The 23,302-nt window shown below is 41.9% G+C and overlaps 1 protein-coding gene across 1 annotated transcript in view; it reads left to right on the top strand.

The window, feature by feature from the left end:
* The window catches only part of slc4a4a (solute carrier family 4 member 4a), a 152,023-nt gene that overhangs the window by 48,254 nt on the left and 80,467 nt on the right, over positions 1–23,302 (top strand). The window contains 3 exon segments of the mRNA XM_007891960.2: positions 16,992–17,124; positions 20,144–20,304; positions 20,590–20,769. Coding sequence (XP_007890151.2) covers positions 16,992–17,124; positions 20,144–20,304; positions 20,590–20,769 — 474 coding nt within the window.

The following is a 23,302-nucleotide window of genomic DNA, read 5'->3' as shown; positions in this document are numbered from 1 at the left end:
GGAACTCCATCCCGCAGTCCCTCCATCTCGCCCCCTTCCTTGCCACCCTCAAGACCCACCTCAAGACTCTCCTCTTCAACTGTGCTTTCGATCTCCCTACTTCCCCCCCGTGCCCTCACCCAACCCGACCCCCAGCTCGGGTCCAAAACTCTGTCTGTCCAGCGCCTTGGGACGTCCTCCCGACGTGAAAGTCGCTATACCAATGTAATTTAGTTGTGGTTGTATTTGGGGGATAGTTGCTTTGAACACCCGGAGAAACTCCCTTCTCTTTTTGAATAGTGCCATGAGATCCTTAAAGTCCACCTGAACAGGCAGACAAGATCTTAGTTTAACATGTCCCCCTAAGGACAACATCTCCAACAATACAGCGCAGCACTGAAGTGTTAGCAAAGACTGTGATCAAAGACTCAATGTGGGGCTTGAACCCTGTGGACTTGCTACACAGCGTTGGGTTTCTCTTTCAATGGAGCCGGACCCCTTTCTGTAAAAGGGTGGAGGCTCTCTTTAATATTCTCAAGCAGCTGCAGCTGTGCTGTGGCATGGACTGAAGCACAGGAGGGCTTTTGATTGAGCATAACAAGCGAACAGACAGGAATCATTTTCAAAATCTACAGAGCGCTGTCACATGAGACACGAGAATGTAGGGATTATTCTGCACAATGATTCAGACTAAACTCTTTGTCCACAAAGAACCAACTACTGTAATTGTTTCACCCTGTTTTACAGAACTTAAATCACTAGGGGGCAGTAAAATGTTCCTACCCCCTTCAACTGCAACCGCTGTGCAAAGTTTAAAGCAGTTTAAACTATGACATTGCTGATATGAGTTACTCTTTTTTTAAATTCCTTTCCTGAAGGCGGCAACTTGTGCCATGTTACCATCCCACAGGTGCTGACTGCCTACCTTGCAGCCAGTGAGCCCAGTTTTGGGGGTCAATAGATTGTTTGACTGGGGGAGGGCCCAGTGGGGGTCATAGCCAGGTCTCAGTCTCAGTTCTAAGTACCACTTTGTCGCACAGAATTGTGTATTTTTTTCATTCAATCTTAATTATTATTATTATATCACGGTCAGATCCCTCAAAGGTTTTGCCCCGACCTATATCTGTGATCTCCTGCAACCCTACTGACCCAGCCACTCCATTTGCTTGAGCACCAGCCTGCTTTATATCCTCATCCAGTCCACCCTGTCCCGTCCCCATCATTGGTCAAGCGTCCAGCCAATCTGCCCCACTCTCGGGAATCCCATCACAGAGGCCAATGCCTTGTCTCCTTCCCTCCCCATCTTATGTGGAGTCCTGTAGCTCAGTGGTTAGAGCACTCGCTTTGCAAGTGAGAGACAATTGAGTTCAATTCCAGGCACAGGGCGAAACCTTGGGCAAGTTTCCTTACTCCACACGCCTAATAATAATCCCTCCAAAACCAAAAACAATAATAAAATTAGTCATTTTCAATCTATGACTGTTTGTGGGACATTGCTGTGCGCAATTGGCTGCCGCGTTCGCCCACAAATATACAGTCAATTCACTTTACAGTGTGTTCTGTGAAGCGCTTTGGGACGTCCTTCCGACGTGAAAAGCGCTATATCAAATACAAGGATTATTATTATTATTAAAGGACACCCTAAGATTTTTTCGATTGGGCTGTTGGTCAGGCCCCTTCCCCCGCCCTCCTCTGGTTCCCTCACTAGCTTGGGTGCCTGTTCAATTGTACAAATTGATTTGAGATGTCCTCCCAGTGTGAAGGGTGCCAAGTAAATCTAAATTGTTGTTCTTATTGATTTGAGAGATGGCTTCCCATAAGATCCTAAACTCTGCACAATGGATCTCAAGCCCAGGAAGTGACACCAATGACACTTCCTGTGCTTAACATACACGCATGCAAACATTGAGGAAGTGATATACACAAATCTGCATTATACAGGAGGAAGGGTGTAATAATAATAATAATACTTATTTGCTTTAGTACATTTTATATCAGGAGGATGTCCCAAATTTCTTCACAGAATATACTGTGAAGCAATTCGACGCCTTGGGATGTCCTCTTGACATAAAAGACACGATATAGATGTAATTTGTTGTTAAGTGTAGTTCAGAGTTTTGTGGGGTTGCCCTGTATTTAGAGCAATATTTAATCATTGATTTATGGAATTGAAGAGGAAGAATATGAAAAAGCAGGAAATTGTGATTAGTGTAATTTGTTCCAGTGGATGAGCTCAGTTTATGCTTGCCAGGTGAATGGTCACCTCCTATGTTATGAAGAGAATCGCTATGATTCCATTATATATATCCACTTTTAGTACAGTGTTTTAGAGTAGGCCTGGATGATCTCAGTGGTGCTTCATTGCCAAAAGTGTACTACACTATTTAAATAATGCATTATTGCACTGAGACTGACAACCCACCTAAATGGAGCTGATAACATGGGCAAAGTGTTGAGTACCCATTCCATTGTGAAGACCTCATAAGGTCACTGAAACTAGATCAATGTTTGTTCACTCCAGCATGTACTAGGGCACATAGACAGTATTACAAAGCGAATGGAATAACTTTCCATAACATTTCCACAAATTTTGCTGCGGTGTCCTAACATATGTAGAGTACTATCCCACAGTAAATTTTCTGATCAAAATCCCCTTGTTGTCCAAGCAGACACCTAAGTGGCATATTAGTGATAACCTTTGCTACTGTGCATAACTGTTCAATAAGGATGATAGCCCACACTTTAGTCATTTAGGATCCTCTGTTAGTTTAACAGTGGAGTCTGAACATTACTAGTGAACAGACAGCTTAGGTTCTTAAAAGAATATGTAGCTAGTGATGCCTAGTGGTGCCCACTGTTGACTTAGGCCTTAGGGCAATCCTCAAAAACGCTGCTCGGAAAGTCATCTGAGTGTGTATGGAGTGAAATGGCCTCCACAAGCAGTGTCTGTTCATTCCCAGGAAACAATTCTCACCTTAGTAATTCACATTGCTGAAAGTCACAGGGTGTAAGTAGTTAATGATTACCCTCACATGCACAGCAAGCAAACAGAATGAGAAGATTTCTGTTCTCCTTCTGGAGAAGATTTACATAGGGAAGAAATAGGGAGGCTCTTGCAACTGATGTTTTTGGGTTCATTTGGTCTTGTTCATTCATGTAACGCACTAGTTTAACAATAAATACAATCCATCAGCAATTAGTTCAAGGCAAGGGTTCTCGAACTTTGTGATAGTGAGCCTCCTCATACTAGGAAAATAAACTCTTACAGATATGGTTAAGGGTTGTTCACCCAACCAATAGATTAACATTGTCATGATAGCTTTTAACAATCCTGAGCCAGGGAGAGAAAGGGGTGACCATAGGCACGGTTGAAAACAAAGATCTGAAGACAGACAAGGAAGGGTCAAAGAGTTCCAATGTCTCGGGGCTAAGTAGCTGAAAGCACGGCCACCGATGGTGGAGTGGAGGGCGTGAGGGATGTGCAAACGGCCGGAGCCAGCTGAGTTGAAGGGTGGCTAGAGGAATAGCGTGTAAGCAAATCTGAGAGGTAGGGATGTGCCAGGCCATGATGTGATTTGTAGGTGAATGTGAGGATCTTGAAATTGATCCATTCTGCAATGGGGGGGCCAGTGGAACTGGGTGATGGAGGAATGGAATTTGGTGCAGGTGAGGATAAGGTTGGCAGAATTTTGAATTAAATAGATTTTTTGATTGGTGGAGCTGGGAGACCAGCAAGGAGGGCATTGGAAAAATCAAGGTGGGAGGTGACAAACGTGGGCAGTGGCACAAAACAAGTCTGTCTTTTTTGATAGCTTCCACCTTGCCTCCTTTCTCACCATGTTGCTCAATCCAGAAACACATCCAGGGCCTTTGAACTATATCTTGCTGTCTTCATTTGGCATCCTGGTAACTTATTGCATAAGTGTATCATATTTTATGTAAAACGATTACTCCCCGGAATTCTCTTCTCGCAAGGGGATAAAACCTTCACATTATTGAAGACTTTGCCTAGATCAGCCCTGTCGACTCTCCAGAATCGCAAAGCCTTCTATTGTAGTATCTTATTCTCTGCTGTTTACCCCAATTCCCGCATCCTAACCTCTCCATACAACTTATATACACGACCTGCCATCATCCTGATTATCTGCTGCTGTAGTCTCTAAGGAACAATAATATCCTTTCTTAAGATTAGGTGGCCAACCTGCACGCACTATTCCAGATGGCATTTGACCAACCCATAATACAACAATAGGGTCACCTTGTTTGATTTGTAATCTATTTGTAACCTTAGTAGATATGTAAGATCATTCATGTCTATTTGTGGCAGTTTGCAGGACAGTGGCTTGCACAAATTGACTATTGGGTTCGCCTGTAGTAAAATCCTGTCGACAAAGTGAAAAGGACTATATCAAATGCAAGGATGATTATATAACCTATTTCCTTGTGTGCCCATGGCTTTCCAGTGTGCATGGTCCAGTGTTGCTCCAACCTTTAGAATAATTAGCATTTGATATAGTGCCTTATCATATTATTATAATGATAACAGTAATCCTTGATTTGATATAGTGCCTTTTCACATTATTATAATAATAACAATAATCCTTGTATTTTATAGGGCCTCATAACTTCATTGAGACATCTCAAAGTGTTTCACAGAATATATTGTAAAGTGGATTAGCTGTCTATTTTGTAGGTGAAATGCGGCAGCCAATTGCGCACAGCGGTATCGCTCAAAACATTCGTGGATTGAGTGACCACATTTTTTTTGGAGTGATTATTACCCCTAGAAAGTAATCCGACAATCCACCAATGACTAAGTTCCCACGTACTGCTAGGTAAACAGTCATGTGGAGTAAGGAAACTTGCCGAAAGCTTCGTCCCATCCAAGAATCGTACCCGGGTCCTCTCCCTTGTGAGACGAATGCTCTAACCACTATACTACGGGTAGTGGCAATGGTCAAATAACAACGGGACTGCACATTGGTGAAATTTCTCAAAGGGCTTCGCAGGGTTGTATTACAAAGTAGAGTGATTGTATTTGCAGTCAAATTTATGCACTCCCTTTACTCATGGGAGACCACGAGTGTGGCAGTGGCAAAATAAACTTACTGCCTGCTGCCCTCTACTGCCTGCTGCTACTTCACTCAAATAGCCCTCATGTGTAACCTCCACAGCAAGTGTCAGTTGTGGGTACAGTGGTGAGGTGGGGGAGGAGAAGAAAAGGCACCATCAAGACGCGTCTCAAAATCTGTGAGATTCCTTCCTACAAATGTGGTTAAAATTGACCACTCTAGTGACTCCAGCTATTTCCCATGAACATTTTAAACTTTACTTTAATTGGTTTCCAGTGCAGAAAAATGTCACGTCTTGCCGTCGAGTTTCCATGTGAAGGCTACTTGAGTGAGGTACAAGTGCACTCTGCACCCCCACACTCTGGTTGTCTCTAGCGAGTAAAGCAAGAGGGTGCCAAGTGTGTTGAGACATTCTTGTGACGTGAAAGTAAATTTGTATTATATTGTAAGTCAAAAAGCATGAATTTCTACCCACTTCCCCATCTCCTGTAAGCCTCAGGGTACAGGTTCTCCAAACAAAAGTAGTTGGTTTTAATGGTTGGTTTGCAACTGATGTGGAACCAGAACCAAGTTTGCATGGATACTTTTCAGCTCTTCTGTGCTGTTGTTGGAAATCAGATTTCTGAATTGTTCAACTCTGCTTCCTGTTCCTCAGTGAAGTAACTATTTAAGAGCTCTGATTTTCTATGCACTGAAATTCTAGTTTCCCAGGATCGTTTTTCAGTGGTTCAGTACATCTGTTTGCTTTTTGTTTAGTTTTTGAAAAATGCTTTATTGTTCCTTGAGATTTTCCTGGCGATCTTGCATTCAGTGTTTCTCTGTGTCTCTCTCATTGTCTGTTACCTGCTTTTGTAAACCATGAAAGAAGCAGTTAGGTGACACCAAGGGTAGGTCTTAAAGTCTGTAAAGACCGTAAGAGGAAGGGAAGACCGAAAGAGTTTCACAGTCTTGAGGACCGGAGAAAGTATGCATTGGTGTAGACTTCTCAATGAGCGTTGATTTCAGCACAGCAAGGATGTACACTGGAGGAAGTGTGTGTGGAGCAGCATATTTGGACCTTGGGAGGAACAGGGGAAGGAAGCTCAAAGGTACAGAGATCAAAACCATTGTTGAGATGAATTGTTTGTGCTTTGTTTCTAATATACATAGAAAGGAAGGTTGCCATGTGGAGATTACAGCTGCCAATTGAGCACATTATGCATTTTAATATCCTATCCATGCTCAAGGCTTCACATGACAATTGTCATTGCTGTATACTCTGGCTGCACCTTACTCCTGTAACTTAGAAGGAACTTGCATTTTTATAGGAATTCAATGGAAGTGCTTTACAGTACAGGTAGTTAGTATCATATCCCTGACTGTCCAATGCCTTGGATGTTCTCCCGACATGAAAGGCGCTATACAAATGTAATTTTGTATTGTGTATTGTAACTGCCTTTGTAGGCAAATGTGTAGCTGTTTTACCCCCAATCCGCCATTAAACTAATGACCCAATAATCTTGTGGATTGTTGAAAGGACGCTGGGAGAGGTTCCTTTTTTGAATACTATCACTGGAGAAGGCTCTGCAGAACAGGCAGACTACTGTACCTGACTATTGTATCATCAACGGCCGAACCTGCAGACACTTTGCTCCCTCCCTTTGGAAATCTATCCTGAAATCCTCCACCTCCTATTTTCTCTTTTCAAATTTTGCCTCAAGACCTACCTCTTTGACTGCATAGTTTGGCCATGTTCTCCCTTCATCCCCCCCATCTCTTATCTATCTTGGGCCATGTGGCTTGAACCCACAAATTTCCTAACGTAGACATGCAACTGCACCTAACTGAGACAGACGCCTTGAGCCAGAAGTTCTCAATTGCCTGGTCTGTGTTGAGATAGCCAATAATAATCATTTATTTGGTATAGTGCCTTATCACTTCATCGATTAATTTCAAAGTCCTGCACAGGATTTACGGTGAAGTGTACTTATTGACTGTATCAACAGGAAATATCATCTGGGACAACAATGATATGCAATAATTCCTTTGTCAGCAAGGGTTACTGTACAACTTACATATATATGGCACCCTTAATGTTGGGAGAACGTATCAGTACACTTACTGTTGGTTATCAGAAGAGAAATAGCTGCCAAATGTATTCTGTCTAGGTTATGGTGGGGTAAAATCAGCATAGGTTCTCCCGATTGCTAGCTGTAACTGCTGGTTAAAAGTGGAAGTGGGTGTTAGGAACAGTATTGTGTTTGGCTCCCTGCCCCTTGGTTCAGTAACTTGCCAAAAGTCATAGTCCTGGCTCCACATGAGAAATGATCACTGGAGAGTGGCTGGCACCAATGAAGCAATACAATACAATTTACTTTCATAAAGCGACTTTCATGTTGGGAGAACGTTTCAAAGTGGGGTGGGTTGGATGGAGGGGGCATGAAGCAGGCTGAGTGAAGGGCAAGGTTGGGTCGGTATGGTTACTGATAGCAGAAGATAGCAAAGGTAGGGTGGAGTGAGGCCGTGGAGGATTCAAATGTAAGCTACAGTAATTCAATGCCTTGGGGGTGATTAGGGAAAGGGATAGGGGAAACCAGAGAATGAAAGATTTTGCAAATCTTCAAGACCAATTTATTACACAATAATAAAGCTGCTTCTGTAGCAATTTTTTTTACCAGGCGCCTTAATCCAGCTTGTTCACATTGTTGATTGCCATCATTCATTTCATACAATCAATTAAATTATGAAATTTGCCATGCTGTGAAGCCAAGGCCTTGTGTGATAAACTCAAGGTTTAATAACATTTTAATTGAATTGAAAAAGATTATCCTTTGATTGAGGCAACACAGCCTCAGTTATACACGACTTTACAGGATCCGGGTGCTTGGCAGTGTGGAAGCCGATTTAGAGTAAGGATTGTAGCCCGTAGAAGGATTTGAGGAATCTCTATGTGAAAGTAGCTCTTTTATGTCGCTTTTCAGCTTGGCATTGTAACACACATCAATATCAATGATCATAAATAAATTAGATACAATATACATGACCAACCACAGATGTAATTATTAGACCCCTCGGGGCATTTTATTCAATAAAGAGGAACAAGTTAGCATAATCTTTATAAGCATTGTGGATTAGTCATTTGAAATGAATTATTTTTTCATTCATTTTAAAAGCAATCAGTTTAATAAGAATATAAAGTCATTAAAATAGTCCCTAATCCAGATAGTTAATATTAGGCATTATGAGCTAAGGTTTTGTTGGCAATTGAGCGTTTCTTTCATATCCCACGTGTTTGTGGGCAGAAACAAAGTGTTCTTTGTGCAGGGATGGAGATTTGGCTAGTTTACAGGGCACTCTCAGCCCCGCATGAAATGAAGCAACTACAGAATGGAAAGCTGCGAGCTCACTAACTAGAGGGCTTCTAACAAATGTGTACAGACATACATTAGCCATGGTTCAGTGGGAAGAGGCATCATACTGCTTTCACAGTGCAAAGAGTTTGTACTATTGCCAGCCATCCTTGGTAACATCCTTTCTCCAACAAGAGGAGGGATCAGTAATCTAGGCACTCTTACAGTCTGTGAAGGTGCCTATGGCCTCTTCCCAGTTGTGCTCTCACTAGTGTTGATGGAGAGAGAAAGGTGCACTGGTATTGGTCTTAATCTACACACTCAAGGCCATCACAAGTGCTTGTCGTCATCGCCACCTTGGAAGATCGTGACCTGACCTGATCTAGAGAGCTATAAGCTCCCCTTGCATTTTTTTGCAATTTTATCATAAGCCTTCTGTCCTTCAGATGAGACATCAAATTACGCCCAGTCTGCCAGTTCGGGAGGATCTTAAAGTTCCACCCAAAAAGGTGAATTACTCCTGGCTAACCATGCTTCCTATTGCTTGCCTTGTTGTTTGTGGGACTTGCTGATGTACTTGATGGCTAACCCTGTTTGCCTGCAAAAGGTCACGAGAACCTTGCAATGCACATTGGAATGTTCAATGTGTTAAAGAGCTGTAGAACTACAAGCTCTGCCGCTCTTTAAACTGTTATGGCACAGAAGCTCCTCCGGTGACTCAGCGCATGATAAACTGAGGTAGACATTCACAAGAGAAGGGAGTTTCTCCTCGTGTCCTGGCCAGGAATCTCCCAGATAAAAAAATTGGCTATTCACTTTATGGCTGTTTGTGAGACATTGCTGTAAAAATTGGCTGCCCCGTTTGCCTACAAATATATAGTCACTCCTCTTCATAGTAAAATCCTGTGAAGTGCTTTGAGATATCTCAATGACATGATAACATCAAATGCAAAAATTAATTTTATTATCATTATGAGCAAAACATCTGAGAGTTTCATGTACTACATACGCATATGGTTTTTTGTTTGTTGCTAAAAGAATGCTAGGAAATTTAGGATATTAACCTGTGAACTGAAACCATAAATATCCTGTTCTGGCAGGTCCCAAAACACATTTGTTTAGCAGAAGGTTTTTTCAGAAAATATTGTTTGTTTCTCTCCCCCTCCCACCTCCCGCCTCAAAGGGATGGCCGTGTGTTTGGCTATGGTTCCACAAGCAATGCCTAACTTCTGTTGTTACTTTGATCAAGTGGCTCTTCCCATGATATGAGTCATGTGCATTGCACTATGGGAATGTCATAGCCATACCCGGTATCCTGACTGATAACAGAATAAAACAAGTAGGAATGAACACAGTTGAAGACTAGAACAGTGTGAGCTGTCCATACCAAGGACTCTGCTCTATGTTTAGTGTTGCTCACAGGTATAATGGGAAATAATCAAACCATCAGTGCCAGAGAAATGACTGCAGGCTGGTCCATCAAACTTATAATATTAGGAACATAAACTTTCCTCAGTACCCACAGTACACGTCCTCTTTGTATTAGTCACAGATCCTCAATGATATTTGTTGTGTGCAGTAAATTCAATTCATGACTTATTTTCTTTTGTTGTTTCCCTGCCTCCACTCTACACAACAACAACTTGGATTTATATAGCGTTCTCCACGCCGGACGGCGTCTCAGAGAGCTTCACAGTAATGGATTCCAGGGCCGAACCAGGGAGAGGGGGAGGAAGATGACCAAAGGTGCGGTCAAAAAGAAAGGTCTTCAGCCAAGACCTGAAAATAGGAAAAGAGGGGGCGAGGTGAAGGGAGTGAGGAAGGGAGTTCCAGAGACTCGGGGCATAATGGCTGAGGGCACGGCCGCTGATGGTGGAGCGGAGGACTTGGGGGACAAGGAGGAGGCCAGACCCGGTGGAGCAAAGGCAACAGGCACTATTGTGAGGAGAGAGGAAGTCAGAGAGGTAGGGGGGTGCAGAGGAGTGGAGGAATTTGAAGACAAGGGTGAGGATCTTGAAGTTGATCCTCTCTGGGATAGGCAGCCAGTGCAGTCTGGCAAGGACTGGGGTGATCGGGGAGCGGAGTTTGGTGCGGGGCAGCAATGTCCCACAAACAGCCATGGTGTGAATGCCCAATTTAATCTGGAGGAGTGTTGGTCAGGACACCGGTAAAGACTGTCTTCTCTTCTCTTTGCCAGTCTGGCAAGTACTGGGGTAATCGGGAAGCGGAGTTTGGTGCGGGTGAGAATGTGGACGGCAGAGTTTTGAATGACCTGGATTTTATGGATGGTAGTGGAGGGAAGACCGGAGAGGAGGCCATTTGAATAGTCCAGCCGAGAGGTGACAAAGGCATGGACCAGGGTTTTAGCAGCTGTTTGGGAGAGGTATTGGCGGGAATGGGCGATGTGTCGGAGGTGGAAGAAGAAAGCGGTGCTGGTGAGGGACCGGATGTGGGGGAGGAAGGATAGTTCGGGAGTTGAACCTGACACCTAGTTTGAGTACGGGTTTGGAGAGTTTTAGGGGGAGGTTGGGTAGGTGGAGCAGGTGAGAACCATGCGATTTAATATGTTAATGAGAGCCAAAGAGTATGGCTTCTGTCTTGTCAACATTTAGCTGAAGGAAATTCGCACTCATCCAGCTCCTGGTGTCTGACAGGCAGGCTGACAGAACATCAGGGGACTAGGGGTTGCAAAGTGAGGTGGAAAAATGGAGTTGGGTGTCATCCGCATACATGTGGAAGTGTACCCCACGTCTGCAGATGACATCCCCAAGAGGTAGCATGTAGATTAGAAAGAGGAGGGGGACAAGGATGGATCCTTGGGGTACTCCACAGGTGACCGGGTGAGAGCGAGAGGAAAAGCCGTTTGTGCAGATGTACTGCTGGCGGTTTGTGAGGTACGACTCGAACCAGGCGAGTGTTGTCCCACTGAGGTGGATGACAGAGGAAAGGCGGTGGAAGAGGATGGCGTGATCGACAATTTGAAAGCGGCGGAGAGGTCCAGGAGAACAAGGAGGCAGAGGGAGCTCTGGTCACAGATAGAGAGAATGTCGTTTGAGACTCCAATAATAAATTGGTCATTTTCAATCCACGACTGTTTGTGGGACACTGCTGTGTGCAATTGGCTGCTGCATTTCACCCACAAATATATGGTCAATTCACAATGCAACACACCGCCAACACTACATTAGAGTGTCAGCCTATGACTCAAAACGTGTCCAATGCGTCCGCATAATACAGTCAATTAACTTTACAGCATATTCTGTGAAGCGCTTTGAGACGTCTAGAAGACGTGAAAAGCGCTATATCAAATGCAAGGATTATTATTATAAAATTTTCTTCTCTTCTCTCCATTTTCGCTCACCCCTCTCAACTCCTCTTCTCTTCTCTCCACTCTAGCTCACTCCTCTCTGCTTCATTCCTCCCTTGTCTTCTTCACTTCACTCTCCTCTCTTCTCGACGGCTCTACTTTTGTCTCCTCTCTTTTATTCTCTTCTCTATTCCATTCCTCTCCTCCACTCCTTTCTCATCTTTTCCTGTTCCTATTTTCCTGTGTTCCTAAAATCATATGAACCTAGTTACTGGGAATCTTTGAGCTATTTTACCCGGCACAGGCATTGTGATTGTTTGAAGATCGCAAATTTATTTTCTGCTTGCGGGATCCAAACATTTTGAGTCGATGTTCCTGACTGATGTAAAGGCCATCAAAGATGGCGAGAATGCTCAGGACAGGTTGTTGCACGCCAGGAGATTTAGGAGCCTACGCTCGTGCAGGCCCCCGTTTTTTTTGTAATGTTCAAGTTTTTGGCCCTGTCATGCTAGATTATAATTCCGGATACCAGAAAAGCCAGGAGTTCACTATATCTATGTTGAATTTTTCAGTGCTAGAATTTTGCAAATTCTTAAACGCTGCCTTCGTTTTAAAGCAGGTTTTCTATAAATTCTTTAAAGAACTACAGAAAACAGGCCTCAAAGCAAAAACTGAATTCAACAAGCTACCAAATTCTGGACACACTAAAATGCTACATTAATAGAGTAAGTCTAGATGCGAGTGTAGTTTCACCCCACAATATCCACCCAGTCACTTGGCGGTGATCAGGAGCATGAACTCTGATTATAGCCCCCAGACATGAAGATCAATGGCACACTTGGCTACTGGTGAGATCAGGTATGTTAGCAAAGTCTGAGTATCAAACCTCTGTCTTTCTTGGTCTGTATGATTCAGCGCCACACACAACAGAGCCCTGAGTTATGATTCTACAGAAGATCATAAGGATTCGCTAGATGAAAGAAGAACAAAGTCCATCCAGTTTGTCTTCCAGTTTGTCTTCCACCATCCTGGCATTCGCATGCACATGTCCAAAACTACATACAACAACAACAACAATAAGATTTCATTTATAGAGTGCCTTTCACGTCGCGAGGACGTCCCAAGGCGCTGGACAGTTGGGTCAGGATATATGGGTCACATTTACTGGATCCCAAGATATTATTTCCTAAAAGAAATCTATCTAACTTGCTTTGGAAAGAATCAACACATTCTGTTTCCACTGTCTCCCTAGGAAGCCTGTTTCATACATTTACTTCTCGCTCACTAAAAAGTGTTTCCGCAGATTTGTTTTGAATTTAACCCCCTTCAATTGCAGGCCGTGTCCTCTGGTTCTACTGTTCTGGAAAAGATAAAACAGCTTATCATGATCTGCAATACATGATCCAGTCTTTTTGGAATCTTAAAAAATGTAATCATATCACCCTTCAAACTTCTCTTCTTCAGTGTGAATATGCCTAGTTTAGCTAATCGTTTCTCATAGTCCAGTTCCTACCTCCCCTCAATCATTCTGGTTGCTCTCTTTATTCTCTCCAAAATTCTTTTTGTACTGCAGTGATCAGAACTGCACACAGTATTCCAAGTGTGGTCTCCCCAATGATTTATAAAGTGGCAAAATTACCTCACTATTTCAGCTGAATATTGCCCTTTTAATACAACCCAGCCTCTGGTTTGCCTTATTCACTGCCACCAAGCATTCAGCACTTTATACAATACTGTATGTCTATAGCTTTGTAATCTGCCATTGTCCCACAGTGAGAAGTATCAGTTCCTGACTGGAATAAGTGGTGGGAGAGGGGAGGGGAAGGACAGTCAAAACATTCCATACTTGAACTACATTTATAACCTCCTTGAGAATTAAGGTTTATTTGCAGCGCTGGTTATTGGAACATATTTTCTTAGAAAATGTCATTGGGCATTTTGTTTCCAAATGTCTAATGAAATCGAGATCTTGCTAAGCATTTTGTTTATGAATGCGGTTACTAAGAGGTGCAGTTGTTGTTCTGTCCAGGCTTGGTTACCATAAAGAAATCTGACTCTTCTACCTGTAACTCCTGAGCTATTACTTGCTGCAGCTCAGCTCCATTCTGTGCATTTGCAATGTGGCGACTGACTAGCTGTGGAAGGACTGGAATAACATCCAAAGGTATTCAGTTAATAACAGTCAAAGTTTGAAATGGCTTTATACCTTATCCGAGAAAGATTTTAATGCAGTGGATTTCAGATTGGGTGGAATTCCATTTGTAATGAAAACATTCCAATAGGGGAATCACTACCTTGGAAATTGACTGGAATGTGACTGGTGTTAAAGTGAAGGTCTGCGCACTGCTCTCACACCATTTAATTGCTAATGAGCAGTCAAATGTATTCCATACATAAACGGCAGCCGGTAACTATAGTAAGTAAGCACCTCTCTCATTCATTGGCCGTAGGATGACTAATTCTGTGCAATGTTCAATCTGTTTTTGCTGAGGCAAGTTTATCAGCACCACAACAAGCTTTGCAAGACCTCAGCCACCCCCAGCTCATAAATTGTGGTGCATGCTTTGCCTCAGAGTCTTGAAATCAATGTCAGCTCTACACTCAGAAACCCTTCAATACAGTACAATGACATTTATACTGTATTTACACAGCGCAATTCACATTGGGAGGACATCGTAATTTGCTTAACACTGCTGGCAAGTGTCAGCCTAGTCTATGAGCTCAAAGTACCAACCCATATCCGATTGGGAAGAACCAAGACTTAGGAGACCTAGGGGTGCAGGGTAGTGCAGTAGCGAAGCACTTTGAGACGTGGTAAGATTCAATGATATGGTAATGTACCATATCAAATGGAAGGAATGGTTTTAAAGTAATTCATGAGTTCTCTCTATTTTTCCTGGCTGTCAAACCACCAGTTCAAATCTTCCAGATGTCATATTTTATTATATCCCTATAGATGTTTCATACAAATACCTTGTTCACTCAATCATTCCCACATGGCATCCATTGAATGGCCGCATTTTGACCGGGGTGGGAATCTCTTTTGACACGTTTTCTTCTACTGTTTCTCCGTCCGTTGATGGTGCAAACAGTTGTGCATTTTCACCTCGGCATCTAATCCAATCCTTGACAATTGGCATCCAGAAATTATTGGCCTGCAAAGCAGAAATTCTTGCACTGAATAAACTACTCGCCCGTCATGATGGTATCTGCAATGTTTGCAATCGAAACATTTCCGAACATCATTCAAAAGCTTCACAATGATGATTCTATTAATTTAACTCTTCGAAAACAAGATCAGCAATCAAATAATAACATGTTCATGGCATATGGCATTATGTTCTCGGTTCGTGTGTATCAAACATTCATGCCAAATTCTGTTCTTTCGATTGAGAAGCCGCTCTTGTAACACAATCCCATCTACAAGCCCTGTCATTCCAGATTTTACTCTCTCACATAATTACAGCTGGGATATCGATTCTATCTGGGTCAGTGTTGTTGTACTGCATAAACTGGATTATGAGCGAGTAGGTGGAATGGAGTAGGTGACTGCTCTTAATTCACCAGCAAAGTACACTCTTAGAGAATACCTCATTCATCTTATGGTTAAAGTGTCAGGCTGGCTTAGTTGGTAACACTCGCTTCTCGGTCAGAGGTTATGGGCTCAGGTCCCATGTCAAGTCTTTATTAATAATAATAATAATCGTTGCATTTGGTATAGCGCCTTTTCATGTCTTCGAGACGTCGCACTGTAAAGTGAATTGACTGTATTATGCAGATGCATTGGACACGTTTTGAGTGCATAGGCTGATACTCTAATGTAGTGTTGGGGGTGTGCTGCATTTCTGGAGGTGCTGTCCTTTGAATGAGATGTTAAACCAAGGCATCATCTGTCTGTTCAAATGGATGGTAAGGATCCTTTGGCACTATTGAAAAGTGAAGGGAGTTTCTCCAGTGCCCTGGCTAACAATCCCCCAGATAAAATTGGCCATTCACATCATGACTGTGTGACAATGTTGTGTGCAAATTGGTGCTGCATTCACCTACAAAATACACAATCTGTTCACTTTACAGTAAATTCTGTGAAGTGTTTTGAGGCGTCTCAATGATGTAATAGGGGGCTATGTCAAATGTAAGGATTATTATAATAATACTACTCAGCACCCTCATCAGACTAGTTCTCAGTTAAAATTTCCAATAAATTAGGAATAACCAGTATTTTTCTGCTCTGCCTCTCATACGATTTGAAGCATCTCCAAGACAGTATCCTTTATGAAGGGTCCTACATAAATGCAAGTTGTTGTTGATTTATACTCAATGTTATTATTTTGCTACTACCATTTTTATATTGTTTGACACAATCATTTTGGATATGTCACATTGCACATGTTCCTTATAAGATATTTCAAGCTGAAAGGCTTCGCAACATTTTACAGAATGATGTGTGGGGGAGTACTGTGTGGGAGTGGTGGGTGGGGGGACGGATGGACAGATTCTTCTGGAAGTAACCTTCATGGTTCTGTGGGCCTTTTTTTTTGCTTTTTCCTATCTAAGTATATGACCTGTCTGTCATTCAAAGATAGGAACAGACGTAGGCCATTCAGCCCCTCGAGCAGGTTCCGCCATTCTATTAGATCATGGCTGCTCTGTACTTCAATGTCTATCACTTATTTCCTTTAGTAACTAACTTACAAATTGTATACAACAATAATGGTGTGTGTAGTTTTGGTTAATACTGTAGGTTAACACAGTGGGTGTCGGAAAAAACAGTTGTATACTTTATATCTCAGGCGGGTCCAGGGCACTCTTGATGCTAGCCTGGCAGGCTCATCAGTAGGACATGGAATGGCAGACCAGTCACTGGGAGATTCTTCCTATTTGGCTAAGTTGTGGAAGCTCCCTCCGCCACCCCCACTGGATAACCTTGCAAGCCAAAGCTCTAACAGGTAGAGTGGTCCTAGCTGGACAAGCAGTGGGCAGCTTGTCAATCAGTCATCACCATGGCAGACTATGCAGTTTTAGCTGGTTAGACATCAGCAGTATATCAACGTACATTCTGGGGTCTGGGGTCCCCAAGCCTTGGCTCTTGCCAACCTGCGCTAATACTGTCCAGGATTAGGTAAGTTGGGTGGGTCCTTCCGAGGAGTGAGTGCACATTCCATTCCAGACAAAGATATTTTCATGCATATGTGGAACTCTCGATGGCTTGGATAATCTTAAGCATGGTAATAGGTTTCTGTGTATACCACCAGGCTGACCAAAACAAAACTCAAGCACTCATCAGCGGTATTTTCACTCCTGTAGTTTCTCCAGTTGCTGAGAGGATCCGCTTCATCCTTGGTGAAGATGACGAGAGCCCAGCTCCTCAGCTCTTCACAGAACTGGATGAACTTTTGGCTGTTGACGGACAAGAGATGGAATGGAAAGAGACTGCCAGGTACCAATAACTTACCTCTTAAGAAAATGGACTAGGTAATCCTGATGGTGTATTGCAGCTTACTTACTAGGAGCTGGCTGGCTCGAATCCTGGACTATCCTAAGTTTGCTGGTTTTAGTCAAGGTTGCATGGGGAGGATAAGTTGTCCTCCACAGAGTGAGGGAAGTGAAATCCAGGATTTCTCCTCCTTGTCCGTCTTAGACACCCTGGACTAGTAGTGCTTATGTGTGGAGAGCAGGGTGGGGAGAGGTCAGGCCAGGCTCAGCTGGTGTCTAGTGGCTTGCTGATATTCGCTGCCAAGACCACTTTGGTGAGTATCAGAGGGCAACCAGTGCCTGTAAACCATACCCCAGAATGAGGAAGTCAGACCAGGAGCAGAGAGGCACAAACAGCGGGGAGAATATTTAGAAAAAAGAATTGGACACACTAAATTTCTTTAAAAAGTTTGCAAAATGCAAAGAATGTAGTATTGTCACTTAAGCAGTTTCCTTGTTTAGGGTTAAAACTACTTCCTTATTTGTTAAATAGTTACATTCAGGTCCTACATAGTGGAATCCTGTAGCTCAGTGGTTATATCACTCGAAAAACCTGTGTTCGATTCCCAGCAGGGTGAAATGTTAATATCAAATGCAAGGATTATTATTATTTGGAAGTTGTACAAAGCAGTTGTGCCCTTTACGACTGACATGCAGGCTTTGAGCTGCGCCTTGTATTTGATTACCAAAAAACAAGGCTTAGGAAAAGCAGTTGTTCAACCATTTAGTTTTATGGAAACAAAACCAAAGGTAATGAGTCTTTATGGATGTGTTTTGTTGAAAACTGCAATGCTCTCAAAATTGTTCTATACTTGTTAATTTTATATTGATTGATCATAAAATATAAAATATATATATATATATCAAATGCAAGGATTATTATTATTATTATTATTATTATTATAAGAGCGGAAGAACGGTCAAGGATAAGAAAAAGTAATTTTGCATTACCTCTGCTTTCCCGTCTAATACATGTTGGGGATTACATTTTGGAGGTTTTAACTATTGTGCAGATAACTACCACTGGTGCTATTTTATCATACGGACAGAACCTGCCATAATTTTGTATTTTTGTATTTCGCCCACAAAATACACAGTCAATTCACTTTACAATTTATTCTGTGAAGCACTTTGAGACGTCTGAATGACATAAGGCACTACATCAAATGCAAGGATTATTATTATATGGCAGAATCTGCCATCATTTTGTGTTCAAGCGCTCTGAGACGATACTCTACGTGGAGGGTGCTATATAAGTGCAAATTGTTGTTATTATTTAACACTAAATCTTGGGGCAGAACATCCCTCTGACTTCCAGACAATGGTTCCCTCCAATCTGCTTCATTTTTTCTATTTGTTGTTGTTCTCCTGTAACTCAGTGGTTAGAGCACTCGTTTCGCAAGCGAGAGACCTGGGTTCGATTCCTGGCAGGGCGAAACCTTGGGCAAGTTTCCTTACTCCACATTCCTGATAATAATAAAGCAATAATAAATTGGTCACTTCAATCCACGACTGTTTGTGGGACACTGCTGGGTGCAATTGGCTGCTGCATTTCACCCACAAATATACAGTCAATTCACTTTACAGTGTATTCTGTGAAGCACTTTGAGACGTCTAGAAGATGTGAAAAGCACTATATCAAATGCAAGGATTATTATATTGTATTTTCAGATCAAATGTCAAACGCTATTTTGTTTTTAATGCAATGACTTATTTTATTTTCAATTCCAATCACGCTGGATTTGCTTTTAACTTTACAGGTTGAGCACGCCATTTGTTTTACCTTTCATGATTTAAGGAGCAATCGCAAAATCTGTTTTCTCCTTGGCCCACAAGTAGGATTTGCCTGTTTGTCCAGTCAAGGCAATTGATCTTTTACAAACAGTCACTTACGTAATTCCAAGTCCTGTTGATCAAAGTAATTGACTTACAGTTAATGATTAAGAAGTGTAGGACATATTGAATGTTGAGGGAAGGAGTGATTAGTTGTCATTCAAACAATCCACTCATACTGAGTTGCCCTGAGTTGCCACACTCCGTAACATGAAGCGGACGTATTGTATTTCACTTCTCGTGTTTGTACAGAGTATTTAGCAGTTCAACGGAAAGTACAGAATGAAAAGGCTCATTCATTTAATGTGCGGATACATTTACAGAGTGAATCATTAAATACTGATAGATCCACTCAGGGTACGACATTGATATATTTACAAAATAGAGTATGAATAAATTTATAATCGCCATCAAAAAAAAATTCAGAGAGAATTTAGAAGATTTTTTTTACATGGAGGGTTACTAGCACATGGAATTCCTTTCCAAAATGGTGGCTGAAGAGGAATCCATGGAATACACTTTAAAAGAAATTTGAGAAGTATTTGAAAAATAAAGATATTAAAAGGGAAACGATTGGGGAAAAGACAGAGTGTGAGGCTAAATGGATGCTCTTTCAGTGACCTGGCACAGGCACAATGGGCTGAATGCTCTCCTTTTATACTGTTAATCTTTCGGGTTGAAGCCTCATGTTGGGACTTTGAACTCATACAGTTGATGTTGACATTCCAGTACAGTGCTGGGGGGGTGATGCAATATTGGAGGTGCCTGTGGCTCTCTTCATAAAGAGAAGGAAGTTTCTCCCTGTGTCCTGGCAAAGTATTATCCATTCACTTAATGGGGGTTTGTGGGACATTGCTGAATGCAAACTGGCTGCCGTGTTTGCTTGCAAAGTGCACTTTACCGTAAATCCTGTTGAAGCACTTTGAGGGGTCCTCCTGATGTGAAAAGCACCATATCAAATGCAAGGATCATTATAAGATTTTGTGATTCTCTAAAATCACAATATAGCATGTAGATTAATAAGGTGTTAAGTGAAATTAGTAAATATAAACAATTCTGTGTCAACTTTTCTGAGGACACCTGTCTGAGCCAAGTCGGTCCTTTGTCAGTTCTAAAAGTGTTACAGTTGTTTTCTCTGTTTTTCCCACTAGATGGATCAAATTTGAGGAGAAGGTTGAAGAGGGCGGGGAGAGATGGAGTAAGCCTCATGTGGCCACACTATCATTGCACAGTTTATTTGAACTTCGAACGTGTATAGAGAAGGGAACAGTTTTGCTGGACTTGGAAGCTTCTACTCTCCCTCTGGTTATAGGTGCGTTCGGTCATGTGGATACATTTTGTACTGATGTGCTGCCTGGGTGCGGGGTGGGTGGTCTGGGGGTGGGGGAGGGTGGTGGATGGAGGGGTTGTGGTGGAGGGGTGGAACTGGTCAGAGGATTAGTGAAGAAATGTTATGTTTCTATCTGGTGTATAATAAAGAGTCAGTTGTAAAATTTTAGCTGGTGCTTAATGCAAATGCTTTAACTCCACTGAAATCAAACATGATTTTTTTTTCCTAAAAAGGATATTGACACTTTCTCTTTGTTTGTGTTAACAGAGATGATCATTGAGAGTCAGATTAAAAGTGGTCTTCTGAAACCAGACCTAAAGGAGAAAGTGATGTATACTCTCTTACGAAGGCATCGGCACCAGACTAAGAAATCTAACCTACGGTCACTGGCTGAGATCGGAAAGACGGTATCCAGTGCAAGTAGGCTGTTTTCCACCTCAGATAATGGTAATGCAGGTGCCAATTTGCTGCAGTCACCTCTTTCTCCTCCCATCTACATCTTGGCACATCACATTACTAATGTCCTCTCATTAACTCCATGTATGATCTCCTACCATGGGATGAAATCTTCTACTGTCAAAACTTCAGTCTAATACTTAACAGCACAAGTGTTAGATTAACAAATTATCTCCCTGCAGGTTCCAGTCTAAGTGTTTACATATTGCTCAGTCACTTAACCATTCACCGCCATCCCCACAACATTGCCAGAAATAGTATTTAGAGAGAATGGATAGTGGGAGAAGACAGGACAAAAATCCAGTATTAAGAGTTACCACGACTTGTTTGTGTCCCTCAAGTTAAACTTTGTTTAACTGAGACCTATATTGTTCATTGTATTCCATGGGGTGTAAACTAGATACTTAGGGACAGCAACGGTCCGTGGTCCTGGAGAAACATAAAAGGGGAAGAGAAGAAAAAAGAAATGGAAATACTGATAGGAGAATAAGCGTTAATGTTGAGCATAATAAATAGGCAGGGCAAAAGCGATCTTTTGACATGAGAAATTCTCGACAAATGCCACTTGTGGATCATATGTTGCAGCAAGATGTCTACATACATTTATTCCAGTTAATAGAAGCACAGACTGATAGTCTGTAGTTATTATAGAGAGATTGGTTGTAGTTGACCTCCAGTGTGCATTGTATGATAACACCCTTCAGTTGTATGGCCTTTGTCATACACTGTCTTCACTCTGAGAGTCAATAGTTTATTGAGCGCTTTAATCCTGTTCTCCTATTTCTAAAATATCAGCATGAAGAGCAATAAGCAGAAATTAATCGGTGGCTATTGTGTATTACAATGCTGCTGTCAAAATTGAAATGGTAAAATGGCTTTGAAATGAAAAATATCTGTCATTTGAAGCCACTCCTCAGTAGATAGACGCTGGAGAATTTAAGAAGATTGGTTATTACTTTGAGTTAATAATTCATGGCAGGCAAAGCAAAAAGTTATACGTCTGTGAACTTAAAACAGCATGACTTGCAATTATTCCCATTGCCCTGCTTTGTTAGTCAGACTCCTGTGCTGCACCCTTTGAACCAATACCTCACCACTGTTGCTCCAGGACAATTGTACAGTATAAATCTTTGCCCCTCTTCCACCCTTCACTGACTAATAATTGACTTCAGTAATTTCACTCTGGAAGGGACATCCCATTATTCTGAAGTTCGAGAGTAAGGCTGCTTGCATGCACAGTAGTTTATGCTGCCTATAGTTAATGGGTTTTCCATTCTAAATGCACACTATCAAAGCGCTTTAAAATTACCCAAGACATGGGGATCACTCTCTCAGAGCTCATGTCACTATATTTCTGAATTCTAAAACTGAAGGGTGATTGACTGGCTGATCCTCAGTGTGTGATTTTGATGTTAAACTAGGAATGTACTTAGCGAAGAGGCTCTGAATTGGATAGAATAGAAAGTTTAAAATTATGAGAAAAATGTACACATTCGAAGTTTCATTTTAATTAATGTGTGAGCCTGGACGGTAAACTTTGCTTTACCCCGTTTCTCCCCCAGGGACTTCCTAACACGGAGATATTGGCACCTCACAATCATTATGGCTGAAGTGAGTTAACTGAGCACAGATCAGGGGACAATATCGGAACCTTCATAGGAACAGGAAATAAGCATTGAGCCTGCTCCACCTCTTTATCCTTTCTAATCCAAACTTCCTATCTTTTCCAAAATTCTTTAGTAGCCTTAAATTCCAAGTACAAATCAATCTCCCTTGTATAATTATAATGGTTGATTCTGCATAAAGACAGGAGTTAGTCATTCAGCACATTGAGCCTATCTGCCATGTATTAGATCATGCCCGATATTTTAACCCCATTTCCCATCCGGGTTTTCATACAGTTAAATAGCCTAAATCCCAAATATCTATGCATCTTCCTGTTAAAATCCCAAACACTTCTGGGATAGTGCAATACATATTTTCACTGTGCTTTGAGTCAAAAAATGGTTTCTCATCACACTTTGAACTATTTTAGCTCTAATTTTAAGATCATATCAAATTGTTACAAAGTTCCTTTAGAGCTTCCTCCAATGCAGCTTGTCAATTTATCTCATTATTTTAGACCCCTCAATTAGTTAGCTCTAAAACCTTTTGGCTCTGGGGAATATAACTCACATTTACCCAGCCTTTCACCCCAGGCAGTCTTTGGGAAGGCCTATTTTGAACCTAAAATTCCAAACAATATTCCCAAAGTTCATGGTTGTCTTGTTTCTTCTCAATGTTGTACTGTAATTAATAGTTCATCATCATGCCAGGTTTCCCCTGGATTCTTTCTTTCTCTCCCATTTTACTTCCTTACAGTAAGGATCGCCTCTGTTCATCATTCAGCCCTATTTACTCTTTAACTGAAGTTTGCCCTCTGACTGAGTAACTAAACATTGATCTCCTTCATACTCTTTCACAGAGGATGATGGTGCTTCTTTCAATTGCTCAAAGACATAAGAGACAAAATGAGCTGCGTTCC

Source organism: Callorhinchus milii, unplaced genomic scaffold, assembly GCF_018977255.1.
Source record: "Callorhinchus milii isolate IMCB2004 unplaced genomic scaffold, IMCB_Cmil_1.0 Scaffold1, whole genome shotgun sequence".
In the NCBI taxonomy this organism is placed as follows: domain Eukaryota; kingdom Metazoa; phylum Chordata; class Chondrichthyes; order Chimaeriformes; family Callorhinchidae; genus Callorhinchus; species Callorhinchus milii.
The sequence above is the reverse complement of the archived record's forward strand: the minus strand, read 5'-3'. Positions and strand labels throughout refer to the sequence as shown.